Raw genomic sequence first — 19,403 nt, forward strand, 5'->3', positions numbered from 1 at the left:
AAACATTTCAATACACAAATGACCTCAAATATATTAAGAAGCTACAACTTAATTATGATAAAATCCAGAACTTCAACTTTAAAATTGACTTAATTTTTTTTTTAAAATAAATGACTAGCTCATATTAAGCTATAAGTAATTGTTTACATACTATTAAGCTAGATACAGTAATTTTTTACATATTAAGCTAGATAAAGTATTTTTACACAGTTAAAATAACTGTTCTTCTCAATGGGATATGTGTACATCCTAATCGTTCATGTGTCTCTATCAAACTAGCATCCATTACGCAGTTTAATATTTTTGTCCTTTCTATAGCATGTGGACAAGATTCGTGTGCAAGATATCATTTTTCTATGACAGCTACTTAGTAGTTTTTTTTCATAGATAAAAAACTTCGAAACATGTTATCGATATCTATTGTTTATTTTGGAGATATATTATCAACACACAACCCCGTTGATTTGTCTAATGATTTTATCATTAAAATATCCAATGAATCAGATTATCAGAATGTTATTTTGGGGAGAAAAGAACAAGATGGACTCGTTTGTATATTATAAGTAACTCTTGAACTCACACTTGTGTTCACTCCTATCAAGTTGAGGTTAGGGAATAATAAGTAAAGAGTAAAAAAGACAGTATGGAGGAAATCATAGGTGAGCACAGCGTCCATGTTGTTTCGGAGGTGGAGCCGGTTTCTGCAAAAGAGCTGCCTAAAAAGGTCAAGCGTGTAGCGTCGCTTGATATCTTCCGTGGTCTTACTGTTGCGGTACATCTTCCTCTCTTAATCCTCTGCAAATTTCACAAACTTGCTTCTTTTGTTTACTACAATATATAGTACATTAGTGATTAGTACCTACCTGTATGTTCCAAATGTTGAGACTGTATAACAACACAAATGAGCTGAAAACCTGGAATCACTACTCACTCTTTTCATTTTTGTTGTATTTATTTATGCATGGTTTCTATAGAATATATTAACTTAACAAATCTAGTTGTTAAATCATTTGGATAAACACCTTAATTGAGTGCTTATACGATAAGTGCTTATCATATAAATATAATCAGTTTAATATTACATATATAGCACCTGCAGTCTCTCAATATTTATTTATATTTTGAAAATTAGAATTTGAGAATATATTGATAAAATTTCTATCTTAGTTTTTAGTTGACAATATTAATGATATTGCATGCCGCTATATTTGTGTTCACAAAGTGCTAAATGGCGATTGTGGTATGTACTATCATGTATGCTTAACCGAGAAACCATATCATATAGCAATTGGGTCTTTTGTACTTGTAATGGCTGAAGATTACATACTAAACACTTGCAAAATCTTCAAAATTGTAGATTTCTTGTTTGATAATTATGACCCGCTACTGAGAAATTAATCGTGAATGGTTCAAACCTTCTCCGAGTACTAAGGAGTAAGGATCATTCTTACTTTTTTGTGGTATTGTCGGTGTATGAAAACAAATCTCATCAAGTCGGAAATAATATGTTCTATTAAGAAGCTTTGATAGTAAGCATATGAGAAAATAAAAGCTCAAGACCAAATTATATTCCCCACCCTACAAAATTGCATTTACCAAGTGAAAAAGCTTAGAAAACTTTACAACTTTTGATTTGGACAACGAATTGAATCTAAGGATGGAGATTTGACAGTGTTTGTGGCTGTAAAGTACCGAGCCAAACAGGTATAAAAAAGCTGGTATCAGCTTGAATTTGTGTGCATGATTAGTTTAGATCAAGTGATCAACAATCATGCCAGATAGCTGTTTTAATTGTGTTAGTTAAAGGAAATTAAACCAACTCGTATGTCGTTTATAAAAAAAATTATTTTTAAACCACCTACAAAACATCATTTGACTTCTTTAGGACTTGTAAACATACTTTGCAGCTTATGATCTTGGTTGATGATGCTGGAGGAGAATGGCCAGCGATTGGTCATGCACCATGGAATGGCTGCAATCTCGCTGATTTTGTCATGCCTTTCTTTTTGTTCATTGTGGGCATGGCCATCCCACTTTCTCTCAAGGTTAGTTGTGAATGAGAAAATACGGTGGCTAAGATTGCATTTGTTAAGTACTTGCATTCTCTGTTTATTTTTTTCTTTCTTTTTTGGTTAAAGCTTAAAACCAGTCCTTTATTTGGTTGTTTTCTATTTGATATCCAGAAAATACCGAATAAACTTCTAGCTGTTAAAAAGGTGATAGTAAGAACACTCAAACTCCTCTTCTGGGGTCTGCTCTTACAAGGTTAGTTTTTCTAACGTAAAGAGAAGTTATTATGAGATATTATTTTATATTCTAACAATCATTAATACTGGTCTTTGTGCAAGTTATTCTGTTAAATTGAGCTATAATAATGATGAAGGTGGTTACTCACATGCTCCTGACCATCTATCTTACGGAGTTGACATGAAACACATACGGTGGTGTGGCATTCTTCAGGTAATTTCAATCCCTTTTTTTGTGCTTATTTTAGCAGGGAAGATTTTCAATATAACATCCTTAAAACAAAGAAATTTTGTGTTTATACTCCTAGAGAATTGCTCTTGCATATTTGGTTGTGGCACTGGTGGAGATAATTTCAAGAAGTAGACAAGATAGAGATGATCCAGAACCCACAAACCTCTCAATCTTCACGTTGTACTATTGGCATTGGTTAGTTTGTAATTGCATGTTTTTGGTTGATTTCCAATATGATCTGCTTTTTTGAGCATTCAATCTATTAAAATTTCAGGCTGGTAGCGGCATGTATACTCGTTGTTTACATGCCTTTACTGTATGGAATACATGTTCCAGATTGGCAATTCACTGTCCATAATCCAGACAGCATATATAATGGCACCACTTTCACCGTAAGCTTCGGGTTCCCGTCTCTCTTTTTTTTTTCTTCTTCTTTGTCTACGGATATTTAAACATTAAGTGGGATTTTCCCACCTCTTTTTTCAACTCTCACTAATTTGTTTGCTCGGTCAATTTTAGGTGACCTGTGGTGTCAGAGGGAAACTTGACCCTCCTTGCAATGCTGTGGGATATATTGACAGAGAGGTGCTTGGAATTAATCATGTGTATAAGAAGCCAGCTTCGAGGAGATCTGAAGTGTGTTGCTATTTCTCCTACATTATTTGTTCTACTACAAAATTTGAGTGAATCACTTTTTTATGGTGTGTGGTAATTTCAAACACTTACTGCCTTTTATGTAAGTCCTGCAGGCTTGTACCGTGAAACCCCCATATGAAGGGCCTTTTAAAAAAACTGCTCCTGCGTGGTGTTATGCTCCTTTTGAACCAGAAGGAATTTTAAGGTCTGTATATGGTCTCCAAATCTTCTTAGTAGTTTTGTTGTCTTTTTTTGAGTTAGCAGAAATCTCAAACATTCAATTACAGACCCAATTTTCTAGATTTCAATTAGTTCTTAATTACCTAACTTTGTTTGCTTCACGGTAGATGCTGTGATTTTATGTGATCCAATCATTGAAAATGTTTATTACATTGTTACCAAGAAAAAGAGTCGAGGACTCTCATGTTAAGTCTTCTTTTGTTCAAAAATATAGGGAGAAATATGTAAATTTTGAAAGAAAATGCAAACCAACTTGCATGAATTGAAATTTTTTTAAGGATCAATTTGAGATTAACATCTTATAGAGTGAGGAACAAATTTCAAATTCTTATTTTTTAGGTGGTATTTTAAATTTTCTTCGATTAATATCATATGCAACTGCAGCTCAATATCTGCTATTCTATCAACGATCATCGGATTGCATTATGGACATGTACTCATACACTTGCAGGTAAAACTCATGACTCAAAGTAATCAGTGTTTGAAATCTCCTTAACTTATGCTCACTACTTCACTTTTTGAATTTAGGATCATCTTTCTAGATTAAAGCAATGGATTCTCCTTGGCTTAGCTCTCCTTACTTTAGGATTTATTCTTCACTTCTCTCACGGTACAAAATCTTACCTCAATGTTGGTTGGAACTTACTATGTAACCAGACATTTATCCTAATTTATTCTGATTATGTTCCCTTCCCCTTTTCTTTCTTCCATTTACTACAGTCATTCCTCTGAATAAACAGTTGTACACACTGAGCTATGTTTGCGTAACATCTGGTGCTGCGGCATTAGTTTTTTCAGCCTTCTATGTAATGGTATATCTCTGTAAAAATTATTTTATCCGCATGGTTGTTTTTCACATTTGTCATTTCGGTTGATATAAAATTGGAACTCTGTGATTCAGGTTGATATTTGGGGACTGAAATTATTGTTCATCCCTTTTAAATGGATCGGTATGAACGCCATGCTTGTCTATGTCATGGCAGCTGAGGGAATCTTTGCAGGATTCATTAACGGGTGGTATTATGACGACCCTCGTAATACATTGGTACATTCATCTTAACTGATTTTCTGTATACTTTGGTTCCTGAACTCTTGCTCAGTATCCTTATTACCATTTAGCACCATAAAACAATTTGAAATTTATATCTTATACTGTTCCATATAATTTAAATTAAAATCTTTAAAATACATTTTTTTCCATGGTATATATAATTACTACTTTTCAAGTTCCTTGATCAACAGATGCTACTATCTGGATACTCAATCATAATTATTATTCTTAGATGATTTTTGCTGTTATTATCATTGTTTGAATTTAATGACATGTAATATAAATGACTCCTAACACACTATCCATGTTTAATTTGTTTGTCAACAGACCTATTGGATCCAAGAGCATGTCTTCATTAGAGTTTGGCATTCAAGGAGTGCAGGCATTCTACTGTATGTGATCTTCGCCGAGATCCTATTCTGGGCTGTCATAGCAGGCATTTTGCACCAATTGGGCATATATTGGAAGCTTTGAATTTAAAAATTAATGAATGTGCAAGGTGATTTTCATTTATTGAATATCCTTGTTGCTGAATTTCAATTTGATTAATATGTAATCATGTTATATCTATTGACGTTATTCATTTTGTAATATGTTATTTTACATTGTATTAATGTAATTATGTGTTGGTAATAACCGAATCATTTTTAATATACACCACGCTTAATCAAATCTGATTTTTTTAAGGGAAACGTTCAATTCAAATGGAACCACCGATGCTGCAGTATTGAAGGTTTATTTTCTTCAGCCACTAAATTCCATCATCAAAACCCTTTAACTTTCTTATTTTTTTCAGTGCACCTTTGTTATCATAAATTTCCCTTAAGGCATATACAAACTTCTCCCAACACCATTTTAAAGCAGGTAATGTCCACTCCACATAGGTAACATCACAAAACAAGACTTCAGAAATAGGAAACAATGGTAAGAGCTGAATCCCAAGGCTACGTTCCTTCCACTTAGCTGGACCAAACCATAGACCACTGTCTCTTTTGTTAGACCAAAGTATACCAATTACCTTATTCTCTTCACTGAACACTTTATCATACATATTCACTTTTCCTTTCACATGCCACCACATTTTAGCAGCAAGAATTTCCAAATGGTGTAAGTGTCGAAGCAGTTGCTACGAGTTCTGCATCGTCATATGCAATACTGATCAAAGCTGCAGAATAGTATGCATTCAAAGTTTCACTAGTACTCTTTTGATTTCTTCCATCAGTGAATTCAGTTAGCCCCAGCCCAAGAAGAATGTAACTTATAAAGATCAAATCATTGCGTATATATCAAGTTTGGTCGTATGCTCAAGTTCATAATATCTTCCATGAGTGAATAAGCTTTGAGACTTATACTTCCTACCCCAAATAGGATCAATCTTGGCGAGCACTGTAATTCCATAGAGAGAATATCCTAAATGATAATGATGATCATTTTTAACTCCGGACCAGGGCCGGATGCAGGATTAATTTTTTAGTGTGGCTAAAACAATAATGTTAAAAAAACTGCTCAATGAAATTAAAGATTGTACTATTTCTTTTAAAATAACAGTTTTAGTTATTTTATTTGGGCAAATTTTACTAGTTTATGTCTATTTATAACCCTAACAATTGTTAATTGAGACAAAATAAGCTATCAACTTCCTCTAATACTTCATTTTTTACACATGCCACCACATTTTCAGAAAGGATATCCAACTGTGTAAGTGTCGATGCAGTCGCCACGAGTTCTGCATTGTCATATCCCATATTGATCAAGGCTGCAGAATTGTATGCATTCAAAACTTCACTAGCACTCTCTCGATTTCTTCAATCAGTGAATTCAGTTAGCCCACCAGCCCAAGAATGTAATTTATACAGATCAAATCACTGCGTATAAAGATCAATCTTAGCAAGCACGCAATTCCATAGAGAAAATATCCTAAATGATGATGATGATCATTATATAGTATATACTCCGAACCCAAAATCAGCATGATCAGTAGAACCTGTTTGGTTTATAATAGCTCCCTTTTTTGGGACTTTTACTCATGGACTGTTTACATATTTAGATTAGATTTTAAAATACGAAAATGTGTAAAAAGTTCATTTTACACATTCATAGTACTTATGCAGGAAATCGTAAAAACCAACAAAACAAACCACTAAAACAATGTAAAAAAGACGAAAAGTAATTCATGCTAACACCAACACAAGATAATTGGATAGATAATAAATAATAGAAGATTTATTAATAATTTATGAATTTAATTACTTTCTTTTAAAGATTAGGAATTTAATTACTATACTTTGATACAATTATTTTACCGATGAATCAAATGACCTGTTGTCACGTCAATCAGGTAATAGTGGTTAGCATGAATGTATTTCACGTCAACTTAGAAATATACATCCTCACTATTATAAGCAAAAGATATTTTTTAGATTTATTCATTAAATGATGCGTGTGGTCTATATAAACCATATATATAATTTAATGAATGAATTTAAAATATGAATTTTTGCTTATAATAATGAGGTTAGTTAATTTTGTATAAAAAAAAAAACTGAATTATAACTAACTATAAGGCATAAGAAAATTTTCTCAAAAAAAAAAAATATATAAGAAAATGAATGATAACTAGCTTTCCAAAATTATCTTTTATTGATATGTGAATATAGGATCTTTTTAATGAGTGCTCCTAGTGTATTCATTAAGTTATCCAAAATTCTTTTTTTAAATGAATAATTGTTTATTTTTGATAGTTTAAAGAATTAAATATTTTAATTTTTAAAACATTAATTACATGCATTTTCATGTGCCGGGGAACAAACCTTAACATTTTCCAATAAGACAATGGAGGATCAACCGGTGACATAGGTGTAAGCTGTTGGATTGTTAAATTCTGTAGATCGTGTGGTTAAAAATTAAAGAAAACAGTATAAAATTTGTCAGGTGAGAACCTTTTTGATTCAATGATTTGCCTTCTTCCCTAGGCTTCCCTCTGCCACTTAACAAAATAAATCAAGTGCCAATGCATTAGGGCTCATGTTGGAACCTTAATTACGTACGATTGAGGCACAATCAATATTTTCACCATCATTGAAGTTTAAGTTATATAAATTTTTTGGGGTCAAATAATACGTTTTAATCATATTTGTAGAGACAACACCGTCATTGAAGTTTAAGTTATATGTTTTTTTTTAGATAAATATGTTTTTGATCTTCTAATTATTGTGTAGCAAACGAGCGTTAGAAATCATATGAAATAAAAGTTGAACATTTTATAAGTGAAAAATTCAGAGTCCAGTCTGGACAATTCCTCGACTCCCCTTTGATCAAAATGTATTTTATTTGAGGTTCGACGAAAAGTCCGATTAAGATCCTTGTATCGAAAGTCTTCCTGACAAGATATTTAGGCGACATATCCAATTAAGGGAAGTGGTAATGGCAATGCAAACGCGATGCAAACAAGTATGTGCGTATGAAAGAGCTTATGTTTGATGGGTGGGTGTAACGCCCTATTTTATTATTTATTTATTTTATTGAGTTTAAATGTCTTTTTATAATTTAGTCGATTTATTTTGATGAGTGATATTTTGTTATGTTATATGTAGATATTTATTAGTAAAATATATATGTTATATGGTGTAGAAATATAAATGTTATTTGGTGTAGAAATATTATGTTATTTGGTGTTGAAATATTATGTTATTTGGTGTGGAAATATATATGTTATGTGGTGTAGAAATATATTTGTTATTTGGTGTAGAAATATATATGTTATCTGGTGTAGAAATATATTTGTTATTTGGTATAGAAATATATATGTTATATGGTGTATAAATATATTTGTTATTTGGTGAAGAAATATATATGTTATAGAAATATATTTGTTATTTGTTATAGAAATATTTTATATTATATATATATATATATTAGGATAGAATATTGAGACTTTGAGGGCAGATTTGGAAATAAGAGAAAATAAGTAGGTTAAGGATTTATATAAAAGGGGAGAGTTAGAATTAGAAAATAAGGATTTCGTGAAACCTGTTTTTGGAGAAAAAGGGAGAAAACCAGGAGAAGAGAGAATAATCTTGTGAGAAGATGAGCAATCTTGTAGTGTTCGATCAATCTAAGATAAGGGTAGGACTAACTTTCTCTAATTCTAAGTTGTATAATTCTGAAATTGAGTTTAATATGTTGTAGGTTGTAGTTATGGGAATTTGAGAATTAGGTTTTGAAGTTGTAATTGGTTGTTAATAGAGTAGAAATTCCGTTGAATTTGTGTAGAATTGATGTTCAGATCATTGGTTATTTTTAGTGCAATGTTTTATATTGTTTTGATTGCCTTAACATGTATATAATGGTTAAACAAGTTTTTGGATCAAATTTAGGCATAGGGAAGTTAAAATTGGGATTTTGAGGTGAAAAGTAGGTTTTTCCCGAGTTGCTCTCTGACAGCACATCATGTTTCATGTTCTTGCGTCTTTTTCACACGTTTCTGTTTTGAATTGGCCTTTGGTCTAAACATGAAAGTTGTAGATAGTTGAGTTAGCTTTCCAGTGGCTTTGGTTTGAAGTGAAAATGATTTTTGGTTCTTGAGATATGATGAAAATATTCCAAGGAGGTCTTAGTGAAATCTTATGAAAATTCAGCATAACCGTTTCTAAGTTAATCCAAAACTTAAGGAATAATTCCAAACCTCAAAACTAGAAGTACTATGAGTTCAACTATGGTGTTTAAGAGTATTTAACCTATGTTGTGATGAATCTAATTTGGTTTGACGTGAATATCTTTGTTGGATAATTTGAAATACATATATTATGCGAATGTTGTTGTTGAATAATTTGAGTTACATATATTTATGTGGAAAATGTATGATATAGAAAATAATGTTGTTATACCATTCAAGTTGTTATTATTAATGATGCTATGTTGTGAAGTTGTTGTATGTTGCTGTCTCTGCTGTATTAATTATTAAATCATTAAGTTGCATATGTTGGTCAAGTTGTTAAAGTTGTAAGTTGTTGTCAATGTCGTTAAAGTTGTAAGATGTTGATCCAAATTATTGGAGTCATATGAGATGTCTAAGTTGTTTAAGTTGTAAGACGTTGAGTCCATGCATACTCATTTAAGTTGAGGGCTTGATGCCCTGTAATGTATATTTATACATATTATGTTGAGGGTTTGATGCCCTGTGAACCTATTTACGCTCAATATGTTGGGGGCTTGATGCCCTAGTTGGTACCACATGCATGATTAAGAGGTCGTAGTTGCATTTTGTCTAGATGGTTCAAGATGTGTAAGATGTCTAAGTTGCATTGTCGAGTTGAAGTCGTGTCGTTGTTGTTAAGTTGTTATTTACCCATGTGTCGTTAATGAAGTGTTTATGATGTTGATTTTGATGTTGTTATGTTATTTATGATGGTGTTTATGATGTGATTATGTTGTTATATGATGATGTTTATGATGTGAAGTATATGATGTTATAAAATGATGTTTATGATGTGATGTTTATGTTGATGTATGACATCGTGTATAATGTAATGAATATGAAGTTAATGATGATTAGAAGTTGATTGAGTTATTAATGAAGTATTATAAGAAGAGTAATGTTATTAATTGATGAAGTACAAGTTGTTAAATGCTTTTGATGAATTATATGCTTGTTATTATTGAATGTGAAATCTCACCCATTCTACTTGAAAATGTTGTTCTTCGTATGAGTAACTTGCAGGTCATCGAGTTTAAGTTGTTGTTAGATTGCTGTCGTGAGTGGACTATCTCTCACGTGTGTCTTTAGTTGCTCTGATACGCAACGGGATGAGAATTTTGTTGCATGCTTTTCTATTCCTTACGTATTACTTTATGAAGTTTATGACTATGTTTTTAGACTGGATTTCTATGAGATATTTATGACGAGGCCTTTGTGCCAAAGACTATTTAGATGTTGAAATAAATTCCGCTACCAAGCATTGAATATTTTGTTATTAAATTTTTGATGGATAATTAGTTAATTATTCCGTTTATGATTTTTAAGAAAAGAAGTGTAGCATTCCGTTTATGTGGAAAACTCTGATTATTTTTATGATTTTTTTTTATGTTGGGAAAACGGGGTGTTACAATGGACATGATGGATAAGTGGAATCATACTTGAGTTGGTGATTGTCATGTAGCAAGTGTGAGTTAAAAAAATTCCATTGCTAAAAAAACGGAGGTCAAACACTTTATAGGTGACAGAACGCATAAACTTATTGCTTAAGGTTTTAGGTTCAAGTGTAGCGCTTCTCTCACGTGTGGTCGTTCTAAGTCTAACGTGGATGATCCCAGACTCCCCTCGTGACCCAACACTAATTATATCAACTTGAATTTTTAATTTCTTTTAATTTTTATTCAAACTTTAATCATTTTAAATTTCATTTGAAATTATATGTTAGACATTTTCTTTATGATGGTTTGTAATTGATTTGAATGCTATTAAAATTTGCATTTATTATCCTATAACATTTTATCACAATTCATTAGTATTTGTGTTTATTTTTTTCTCGATATTCCTTTAAAGATTACAATAATTTTTCTTATATATTTTAACATTAAATAACTTCTTTAAAAAACAATAGTTAACTTATAAATTTAGGGTGTAAAAACCATATAAAATTATTTTTTAAGGTGTGGCTTGTGTAAAAAGCAACACTATGGATTCAACTAAAATCAAAAGCTTTGTCAAAAAATAGAAAACCAAAACAAACAAAAAAAAAAAAAACTAAAATAAAAGCAAAGCAAATATTTATATTTTGTTTGTCAAAAAAAAGAGAGCAAATATCCTAAAAATAAAAAAAATAAATAAAAAAGAGCAAATATATAGTGAAAATGTGAAATTAATCTAGGGCGTGAATATAGGGTTGCTTGGGCACTAATCTAATTGGCTTGGAATCCAATTAAACCCAATAAAAAGAGTTGAAATAAACGCAACGAGAGAAGATTTTGGTAACATAATAATCCCAATCCCAAATTGCCAAAACAAAACAAACTTTGTCCTCTCTCTTTCTCTCTTTTATCTACTCATTGAGAAAAGAAAACAGAAAGAAACTGTTTAGATCTCTATCTAATCCATCTGTTATAACACACACTTTCTCTTTTCCATCTCGCAATTCGCACGCATCACAATTCACAATTACACAAACCCTCCTTTGATTTTTTTAGGTTTTTGAATAATTTCAACGATGGATCTTAATATCGATGACGGTGACGGTGACACACGCCACCGCAAGTCCTCCGATTCCGTTCCTTGTTCAATTTGTCTCGAAATTGTTTCCGATAATGGTGATCGATCCTTCGCTAAGCTTCAATGCGGTCATCAATTTCATCTCGGTAACTAACTCTTTCAATTCAATGCTGCATTTTTACTGTTAACTCTTAATTGATTTCAATATTTTTTTATCAATCCAGATCTGAATTTTAATTTTAATCTCACGATCAACGAGATAATTGATTGATCAATGCTTACTTTATGAAGATAATTCTGTTGATGATCGTGTTAGTTGATTAATTGTGCTGGTTTTAGTTTGCTGGCATAAAAATTGCAAAGTTTTCATCCGTTACTATAATCGAATTTTAACAAGCATGTAACCACGTCATATTGTTATGCTTATTATTTCCTTCTTTATATGATTTCAGATTGCATTGGCTCGGCCTTCAATGCAAAAGGCGCAATGCAATGCCCTAATTGTCGGAAGATCGAGAAAGGTCAGTGGCTTTATGCTAATGGAAGCCGATCATATCCAGAATTCAATATGGAGGATTGGACACGCGATGATGATGTATATGATCTTAGCTATTCTGAAATGGTAATAGAAACTGAAGGCGTCGTTAATGTTATACTTGTTCGTGTTGTTTTATTTATTGCATTACATTATAAGCATGGTTTTGCAATGTTCTTATGTGACTCCAGCCTGTGATAAACAGTGTTTATTTTGTTTTGTTATTTGTTATTTTGGAGGATATGAAGTTATTTGTTGCTTGCATAATGTATGTTATTGTCTCAGAAGTTGTTGCATAGCATTTTTCCGTCATTTACTTTTATAAAATAACATCTAATCTGAAAAAGATTACTGTTGGAAAAAAGGAGAGTGCACATTCGTGAGGAGGATATAGAGTTATCTTGAGTTGGAAAAAGTAGTAAGAGAAAACCAAATTATATTGAAAACAAATGTTGAAGTACAACCATTGGAAGAACTCGAAAGGGAGCCATAATCTCAATCTTGTCCCCTAAAAAATGTTAGGGTAGAGCGACAGGGTAAAGTAACCAACTTACGATTTAAGTTATGCAACATAGGCGGGATACTATTTCTGAACTTGGCCTGCACATAATCTGTAGCCGGGTAGCTTTATGAAACTGTGTGGTCTATGAATTGGCAACATGTCATTTGTATTAGTCATCAGTGTTATTTAGAATTGTTGTATAAATTAAAGATTTTGACCTTCTGATGAATAACTCTAAGTTTTCAACTACTTTAATGTAAAATTAGGCACCTATTTTATACAGAATTAGATGTACAGGTAAGAAATTTTTAACATACACTGCTTGATTTCTCATAAGGTTTTACACAGAAATTGTTATTTTAGGAAAGCAGTTAGCTATGACTTCTCCAGCACATACATCATATTTTATGAAAAAAATAATGGAGGAGTAAAGGATGGAACACTGTTTAAGTTGAAGAAAAACTGTCTATGCTTGATTTCATCATCTTTGGCCTGTTTGTGAAGCTTAACTCTCTCTTCCATCGCCTTATTCATTCTTATACTTTTGCCTTCAAAATTTAAATGTTACACATGTGTAAACTAATCCTATTGGTGCATTCTTTTTCTTACTACCATTTAGCTTTCAAATCTTTTGAAGATCCTTTTTTTTTTTGTCGTAACGTATGATATTTGGAACTTGGAATTTCAAGGTTTGCATTACATGCTTCAAATGGAATCATCTTGTTCTTTTTTATTTTCATTTGTGTGAAGGTAAATATGATCCGTATACCATTTTAACTAGACTTTATTTCCGAATTCTTTATGCAGTCCCTGGGAGTTCACTGGTGCCCCTTTGGTAACTTTGCCCAACTTCCTTCTTCATTCGAGTAAGCTAGTACTTTTTAGTTAACATACTAAATTATGCATGCAAACTAATCTCTGTTCAAATTCCTATTGCTGATAGTCTTTTGTTTCTTGAAGTGTCTGGTTCATGAGATAACATGCATGGGAATTTTCGCTAAGGCTAGTTCTAAGATACAATTGGTATTTTCAGTAGTAGTTATACCACTTGTGACTTAATCACTCTTCACATTTATTAACCTAATTTAATGTTGGTGTGCTTAACTTGGAACTGGTTAATGATGTCCAACCCAGTTAAAGCTAATGTTGACACTGATACTAAAACCATATAAAATTTAGAATTCGGATTATATTTTAGAGTAAGTTAAAATTGGGAATAAGAGCACAATGCAAGAAAGCCAAATGTGTCAAGTCTTTGAAGACAACAACATCAGTAGAACTGGAACATTTATTTACTATGTTGTTCCGTGAAGTCTCTTTTAACAAAATTATTTTTTATTTCCAATTGATTCAAAACAGAGTTTTCCCTTCTTCGGCTGTATTGGCTATCACACTTCAGAATTATACACATAATAGACCAGTTTAGTTGGGTTAGGAACTTCCAAAATTTAATGGGATGTCTGTATGAAGGGTTATGTTAACTTGGTAGTAACCGCATGATCCAACAAGGATAATCAAGCTGAGGTCTTTACTCGAGTACAATGCTTGTAAAGGCATGCACATGAGCTAGAAAGTGAATCATTGGTTGTAAGCCAGCATTTTGCCTTGGCACAAACTCTCGAGGCAGATGTTGGAAGGAAGATGGTTGCTCATTCCAACAGCAATATTCTTTCTTATTTGGTGTATGGGGAAGATGGTCGCTAGACTTTCAATACAGATGGATGATATGGCTTTGGGTTTGGGTAGAGTTTTGCAATTTGAAAATCCTATTTAGCACATAAAATAAGATAAAGTTTTTTAACAACTTATCTCAACTTCATTGCTTGTAATTCTCCTTATAATGAGATAAAGGGCAACCTGGTGCTATTAATCACTCGCTATTGCGATGGGCCAAGGAAATGACAGATCCATTTTGGATCTATTATAGCCAACCTTACCTTTGCATATTTGCATGAACCCGTAACTTCCTACTCACGCCGTATTAACTCCATTTATTGTCTCAAGGCTTCCATTCTTTCTTGTAATGAAATATCTCGTTCTATAGTAAAACAATAACCGAGTTTAAGTGCTGTGTTTGAATGGTACTGGTTATATTATGTATCCCTTGCGTTTTATTCATTGCTAGTAATTTCCCAAGTTGATTAGTTTAGAGTTAGAATGATATGCTGGGTTTCAAAACTGTTCCAGTGCTATAACTATTATAAAATGTCATTGCTAGTCATTTTCAAGCTATAATTTTGTTTATAATGTTGTGTGGTTTCAAAACCGTTATATAACTATTACTCCCTCCATTCCTTTTTAGTTGTCGTTTTATGGTTATTTACATATACCAGAACAATATAATACTGTTACCTATTTATTATTTCATTCTACTTAATAGTTGACAAAATCCTAGTTAATGTTGCATTGAACTTTGAAAACGACAAATAAATAGGAACAAAATTGTTCTACAAAAGCGAAAATTAAAAAGGAACGGAGGAAGTATATAATATGTGGAGCAAAATCACGGCCTCTGTTGGATTTGTTGAAATTGAAGATTGGTCTTCCTTTCATTTGTATGTTAATGGTATAGATGATTGGGGAAAACACTTTTTTTTTTTAATGATGGTGTTTGGCGATGTTTTTCTAATGCTAGTAAATCCCCTCCCTCGTACTAAATTTTTGTTTTTTGATGAAATGATAACTCATGTTATGCCTTTATTGTATTTGACAGAGAACGGGAATATTCACCAATTCCATGTAAGATTCTTTTTTACCTGTATATCATCCTCCTTTTAGTCAATTTGCATTGACTTACTATGCTATCTTGACTGAAGTTTTATCATCCTCCTTTTCGTTAACTTCGCATTTTACTGATTATGCTATCTTGACTGATATTTGAGATGCAGATCATGATGCACCGGGACCAATGTTTACCGAGCATTCAGCCGTGTCTTCCGGTAGTCATCCTTGTCCATATATTGCTTATGTTGGTCCAGTACATCCCTCCACCTCTAACTCTGGTGGAACTGTTTCAGAAGTTTCTAACTTCAATCACTGGAATGCTCGACCTATACATGGTGACATGTCAACCTCGTACACAGTTCCTGCCGTGGTTCTTCATTATCACAGTTGGGACCACCATTCCTCCCATTTCTCCTCTGGCAGTAGCCATCTCGGTGCTGCTGATCAGCCCTCGGTATCACAAAGTAATCAAAGGCCAACAAGGGGTTCAGAGGCCACTAGATCTGGATCTTATATGCATCCGTACCCTGTTGGTCACAGGTACTTCTTTAAGTTGGTATACCTTGTTAGGATGCTTTTGAGTTTGAGTTATATATTGCCTGAGCCTCAATGTAACTTCATATGAGACAAATCCGTATAGTGAAATTGGGTTAAATCCGACTAATAGATTAATAATGGTTTAAATATATTTTAGGTCCCTGAAAATATACCATTTCTTTTTTTTGCTTTTTGTCTGTAAAAAATATTTTTATTTTTAATCCTTGCAAATATATAAAAAAATTGATTTTAGTCCTTGCTTTTTTTCTTAGTCCCTCTAAAATTTGCTCATGTTAGAATTAGTCTCAGTACTAAGTTGTACTATTATTCATCTAAGACCTTATCTAGTCAATATTGGAGGGACTAAAATCAAATGTTCTCCATGTTACAGAGATAAAAATGAAACAATAAGGACAAAAAGCAAAAAAAATAAAAAATTGCAATGATTGAAAGCAAAAAATATTTCACACGGTGCAGTAGTAAAAAGTGATATATTTGCAGTACTAAAAACATATTTAACGTCTCTGGTAGGTCGAAATTTGCTAAGGCTGTGAGGTTGATATACCTGACGTGTGTAATTTTGCAGTTCTGTTGCTAGAGCCGGGAACTCTGCTGCATCATCCATGATTCCTCCTTATCCAGGTAGCAATGCTCGTGCCCGTGATAGAGTTGAGGCGCTTCAAGCATACTATCACCAACAGCAACCTCCAAATTCTACCACAGTACGGCCACCTGTCGCTTCTAGCGCTCGAAGATCCAGCGGTCACAGTAGGTCAGCTCCATTAGCATCGTTGTCCTCGCCGCCAGACCAAAGTGGTAGCTACATTTATCTCCCAGGACGCAATTTTCAAGAAGAAACCCGTCTTCCAAGTCACTTCCATGCGTGGGAAAGAGATCACTTGCCTTCATCGTCATTAAATCAAGTTGGTAGAGAATCAAGTTGGAGAGCGTACCACCAAACTGCCAGTGGGACAGACCCAGGTTTCAGATCTTCTAGCTTTCGTTTAAGGAGTGACTCAGAGAGAACACCTTCACAAAATCGGTGATACACTTGTTTATAGCAAACTACCATTATTATGGTAAATCAAAATTTATTTATGCTTAAAAAATGTTACATAATGCTTTGGCCTGGCTGGCATGTTTTCTCAGACTATATATATATACTCTGGCTGGCCTTGGAATTGATCTTTCTGGCAGCTATGAGGCATTGTGAATTGACATTGGCTTCCTCTAGTTTGGTTGCTTTGGAGGGCATAAAATAAGATGTTATCGAATATCAGGTTTTGTAAAGAAACACCGAGGCATTGTCTTTTCAAGTGATAAATCAGTGATTGGAATTTTTTTTTAGTCGATAAACGATTTACTTTCCATATTGATGCTAATGCAAATGCTTTGTATCTAGAATTTTATCTCACCACTGCTGTGGCAAATGCCGCTATAGGTTGCTGTGCATGAACTGGACCGGGTTGAAATTCGCTTGAGAACTAGTCAACTAGATTGCTTTCCATATTGAACTAGTCAATATTTTTCCCGAAGAAAAGGATTTTTTGTTATAAAAGACCCTGAAATGATATGAGGGTCTACAACTCTAGTGAGTAATTATCACAATGAGAACACGTATTTTGCACTTGAGCTACTTTAGTCTAGTGATTGTTCTACCACTAATAAAAATATAATAATATAGCTTTTAAAACAATCCCAGGTGAAGATAAAAATAAATTGTTAATTAAAGTGACAACATTTTGTACTAATAGCATATCTCGGAACAATAGAGATTTGTTTAAAATCTCCTATATTTTTAATTCACGTTGGTGTTTTGGAAGGAAGGTAATTGTAAATACTTTTGTAAATGATCTTTGACTCAAAGGTCTTTTTTGATTTTGTCCCGGGCATCACCTCTTCACCCTAAATTTTTAGGGGGAAAAAGTATAAAATAAGCAGCTTATTTTTTTGATAGAAAATGCATCAAACAAATAATTACGAGTAGTTTATACATTGGATATTTAGTTGAATAAAAAAAATTAATCATAAATAAGTGAATGTTACCGACATTCTTCATTACACTAATGCGTGTTAGAAAAGGCATCCAAAATACTGTAAATTACAAAAATCCGTTAAAAAAAAGAACACTAACGCGTGTTAGAAAAGGCATCCGAAATACGAAAATCCGTTAACAAAAAACTTGTACATAAAAACTTGTAAACATGTGGGAATGTGGGAATCGATGGCCCTTTATTCTTCACCCAATTCACAACTCTAAAACCTAATTAACTCAATCGCAGCAGCAGCTTTCTGACTCTGATTCTCTAATCCATAATCCATAATTGTATTCTATTCTTACGTGATACACTGTCCCTGTTCTATTCGTTTCATTTCTTATGTCATCATTCTCTATTTGTTTGTGCATATCTTTTTATTCAGATATTGTTTCAATCTGTAACTAACTATTTCGATTGGTTCAGAGATTTGGATTTGGAACAATGGCTGGGAAAGTGGCAAAGTCAGCTTACTATGCGAAAATGGCTAAGCTTCTTCGAGAGTACACACAAGTTTTGGTGGTTTCATCAGACAATGTTGGATCGAACCAGCTTCAAGGTATAAGGAGGGCATTGCACGAAGATTCAGTGGTGGTAATGGGAAAAAATTCATTGATGAAACACTCTATAAACCAAGCAGCGGAGAAAACTGGAAACAACGATGCTTTCCTTAATCTCGGTCCACTCCTTGTGGGGAACTTTGCGTTAATTTTTACCAAAGGTGACTTATGTTAGCGAACGAATTGCTAAGCTCAAGGTTGTTAATCCTATTCTCATGTGTCCGAAGTATATGTCATACGACTCGTATAAAACTTGTTCCTTTATGCAATCCGGACAGTTGCCATTGGGCCTCACTTGTTGTAACCAACAATCTTCACAAGCTTCTGAGCCTTTTCTCATATGCTCAAAATTCACGCCGCCCCAGCATTGTTACATGATGAGATCAAGACAGTTCTTGTTGACAAGTATATTGTCTCCTTTTCTCCTTTTGGCTGGTAATTTATGATGCAGATGGAGGATTATGATTTTGAACATATGATTTATAATTTCATTTAGGGATGCCATAGAGAAATTGATCTTTTTCCCTGGCCGTCTTTCCTTTCAAATTTTTTAAAGTTAACATCTTGTTTTGTAGGAAATGATGATGTTTAGGAAATTTATTTTGGAATGCTATTATAAGGACTTCTAATTTACTTAGAAATTTTATCCTAAGTTTAAATAATGATAGGGATATGTATGTCAGTGGGAATAGACCCCCTCATGTTTATTTTTTCTAAGAAATATGTGTTTTGTTATAGCCTTTGGCTTTAGCCGTTTATTTGTATGCCACTTGAACTTGAAATTGTTAATAATCTTGGTTTTGATAAAAGCAATTTTAAGTTCAGATTTCTAAATTGTGATGCAGCCAATGGAATGATGTACATCAGTAGAGACTTGGGTTCCATGTTTAACCCTGA

At 32.9% G+C, this 19,403-nt stretch overlaps 2 protein-coding genes and 2 pseudogenes across 3 annotated transcripts; 3 read left to right on the forward strand and 1 right to left on the reverse strand.

Annotated features, from left to right (window-relative positions):
* Window positions 1–394: 394 nt before the first annotated feature.
* LOC11433300 (heparan-alpha-glucosaminide N-acetyltransferase) lies at window positions 395–5,056 on the forward strand. Its single transcript, XM_003626166.4, has 13 exons — window positions 395–772; window positions 1,908–2,045; window positions 2,184–2,265; window positions 2,384–2,460; window positions 2,555–2,673; window positions 2,753–2,870; window positions 2,998–3,114; window positions 3,228–3,319; window positions 3,739–3,805; window positions 3,883–3,964; window positions 4,075–4,166; window positions 4,256–4,399; window positions 4,733–5,056. Exons 1-13 carry the CDS (start codon window positions 644–646, stop codon window positions 4,877–4,879), a joined length of 1,404 nt encoding a protein of 467 aa, XP_003626214.2. The 5' UTR covers window positions 395–643; the 3' UTR covers window positions 4,880–5,056.
* A 100-nt stretch (window positions 5,057–5,156) lies between these two features.
* Window positions 5,157–5,677, reverse strand: LOC11432809 (uncharacterized; annotated as a pseudogene).
* A 5,680-nt stretch (window positions 5,678–11,357) lies between these two features.
* LOC11434170 (E3 ubiquitin-protein ligase RFI2) lies at window positions 11,358–17,266 on the forward strand. Of its 2 annotated transcripts, XM_013595027.3 has the most exons (7): window positions 11,358–11,758; window positions 12,065–12,234; window positions 13,457–13,515; window positions 15,363–15,388; window positions 15,538–15,588; window positions 15,667–15,913; window positions 16,497–17,266. In XM_013595027.3, exons 1-7 carry the CDS (start codon window positions 11,611–11,613, stop codon window positions 16,954–16,956), a joined length of 1,161 nt encoding a protein of 386 aa, XP_013450481.1. In that variant the 5' UTR covers window positions 11,358–11,610; the 3' UTR covers window positions 16,957–17,266. The 2 variants fall into 2 exon arrangements, with proteins under 2 accessions (XP_013450481.1, XP_003626216.1); XM_003626168.4 differs by having other exon boundaries at window positions 11,359–11,758; window positions 15,538–15,913.
* A 629-nt stretch (window positions 17,267–17,895) lies between these two features.
* On the forward strand, window positions 17,896–19,241 carry LOC11434618 (60S acidic ribosomal protein P0-like; annotated as a pseudogene).
* The last annotated feature ends 162 nt before the right edge of the window (window positions 19,242–19,403 follow it).

Source organism: Medicago truncatula, chromosome 7 (assembly GCF_003473485.1).
Source record: "Medicago truncatula cultivar Jemalong A17 chromosome 7, MtrunA17r5.0-ANR, whole genome shotgun sequence".
Taxonomy (NCBI): Eukaryota; Viridiplantae; Streptophyta; class Magnoliopsida; order Fabales; family Fabaceae; genus Medicago; species Medicago truncatula.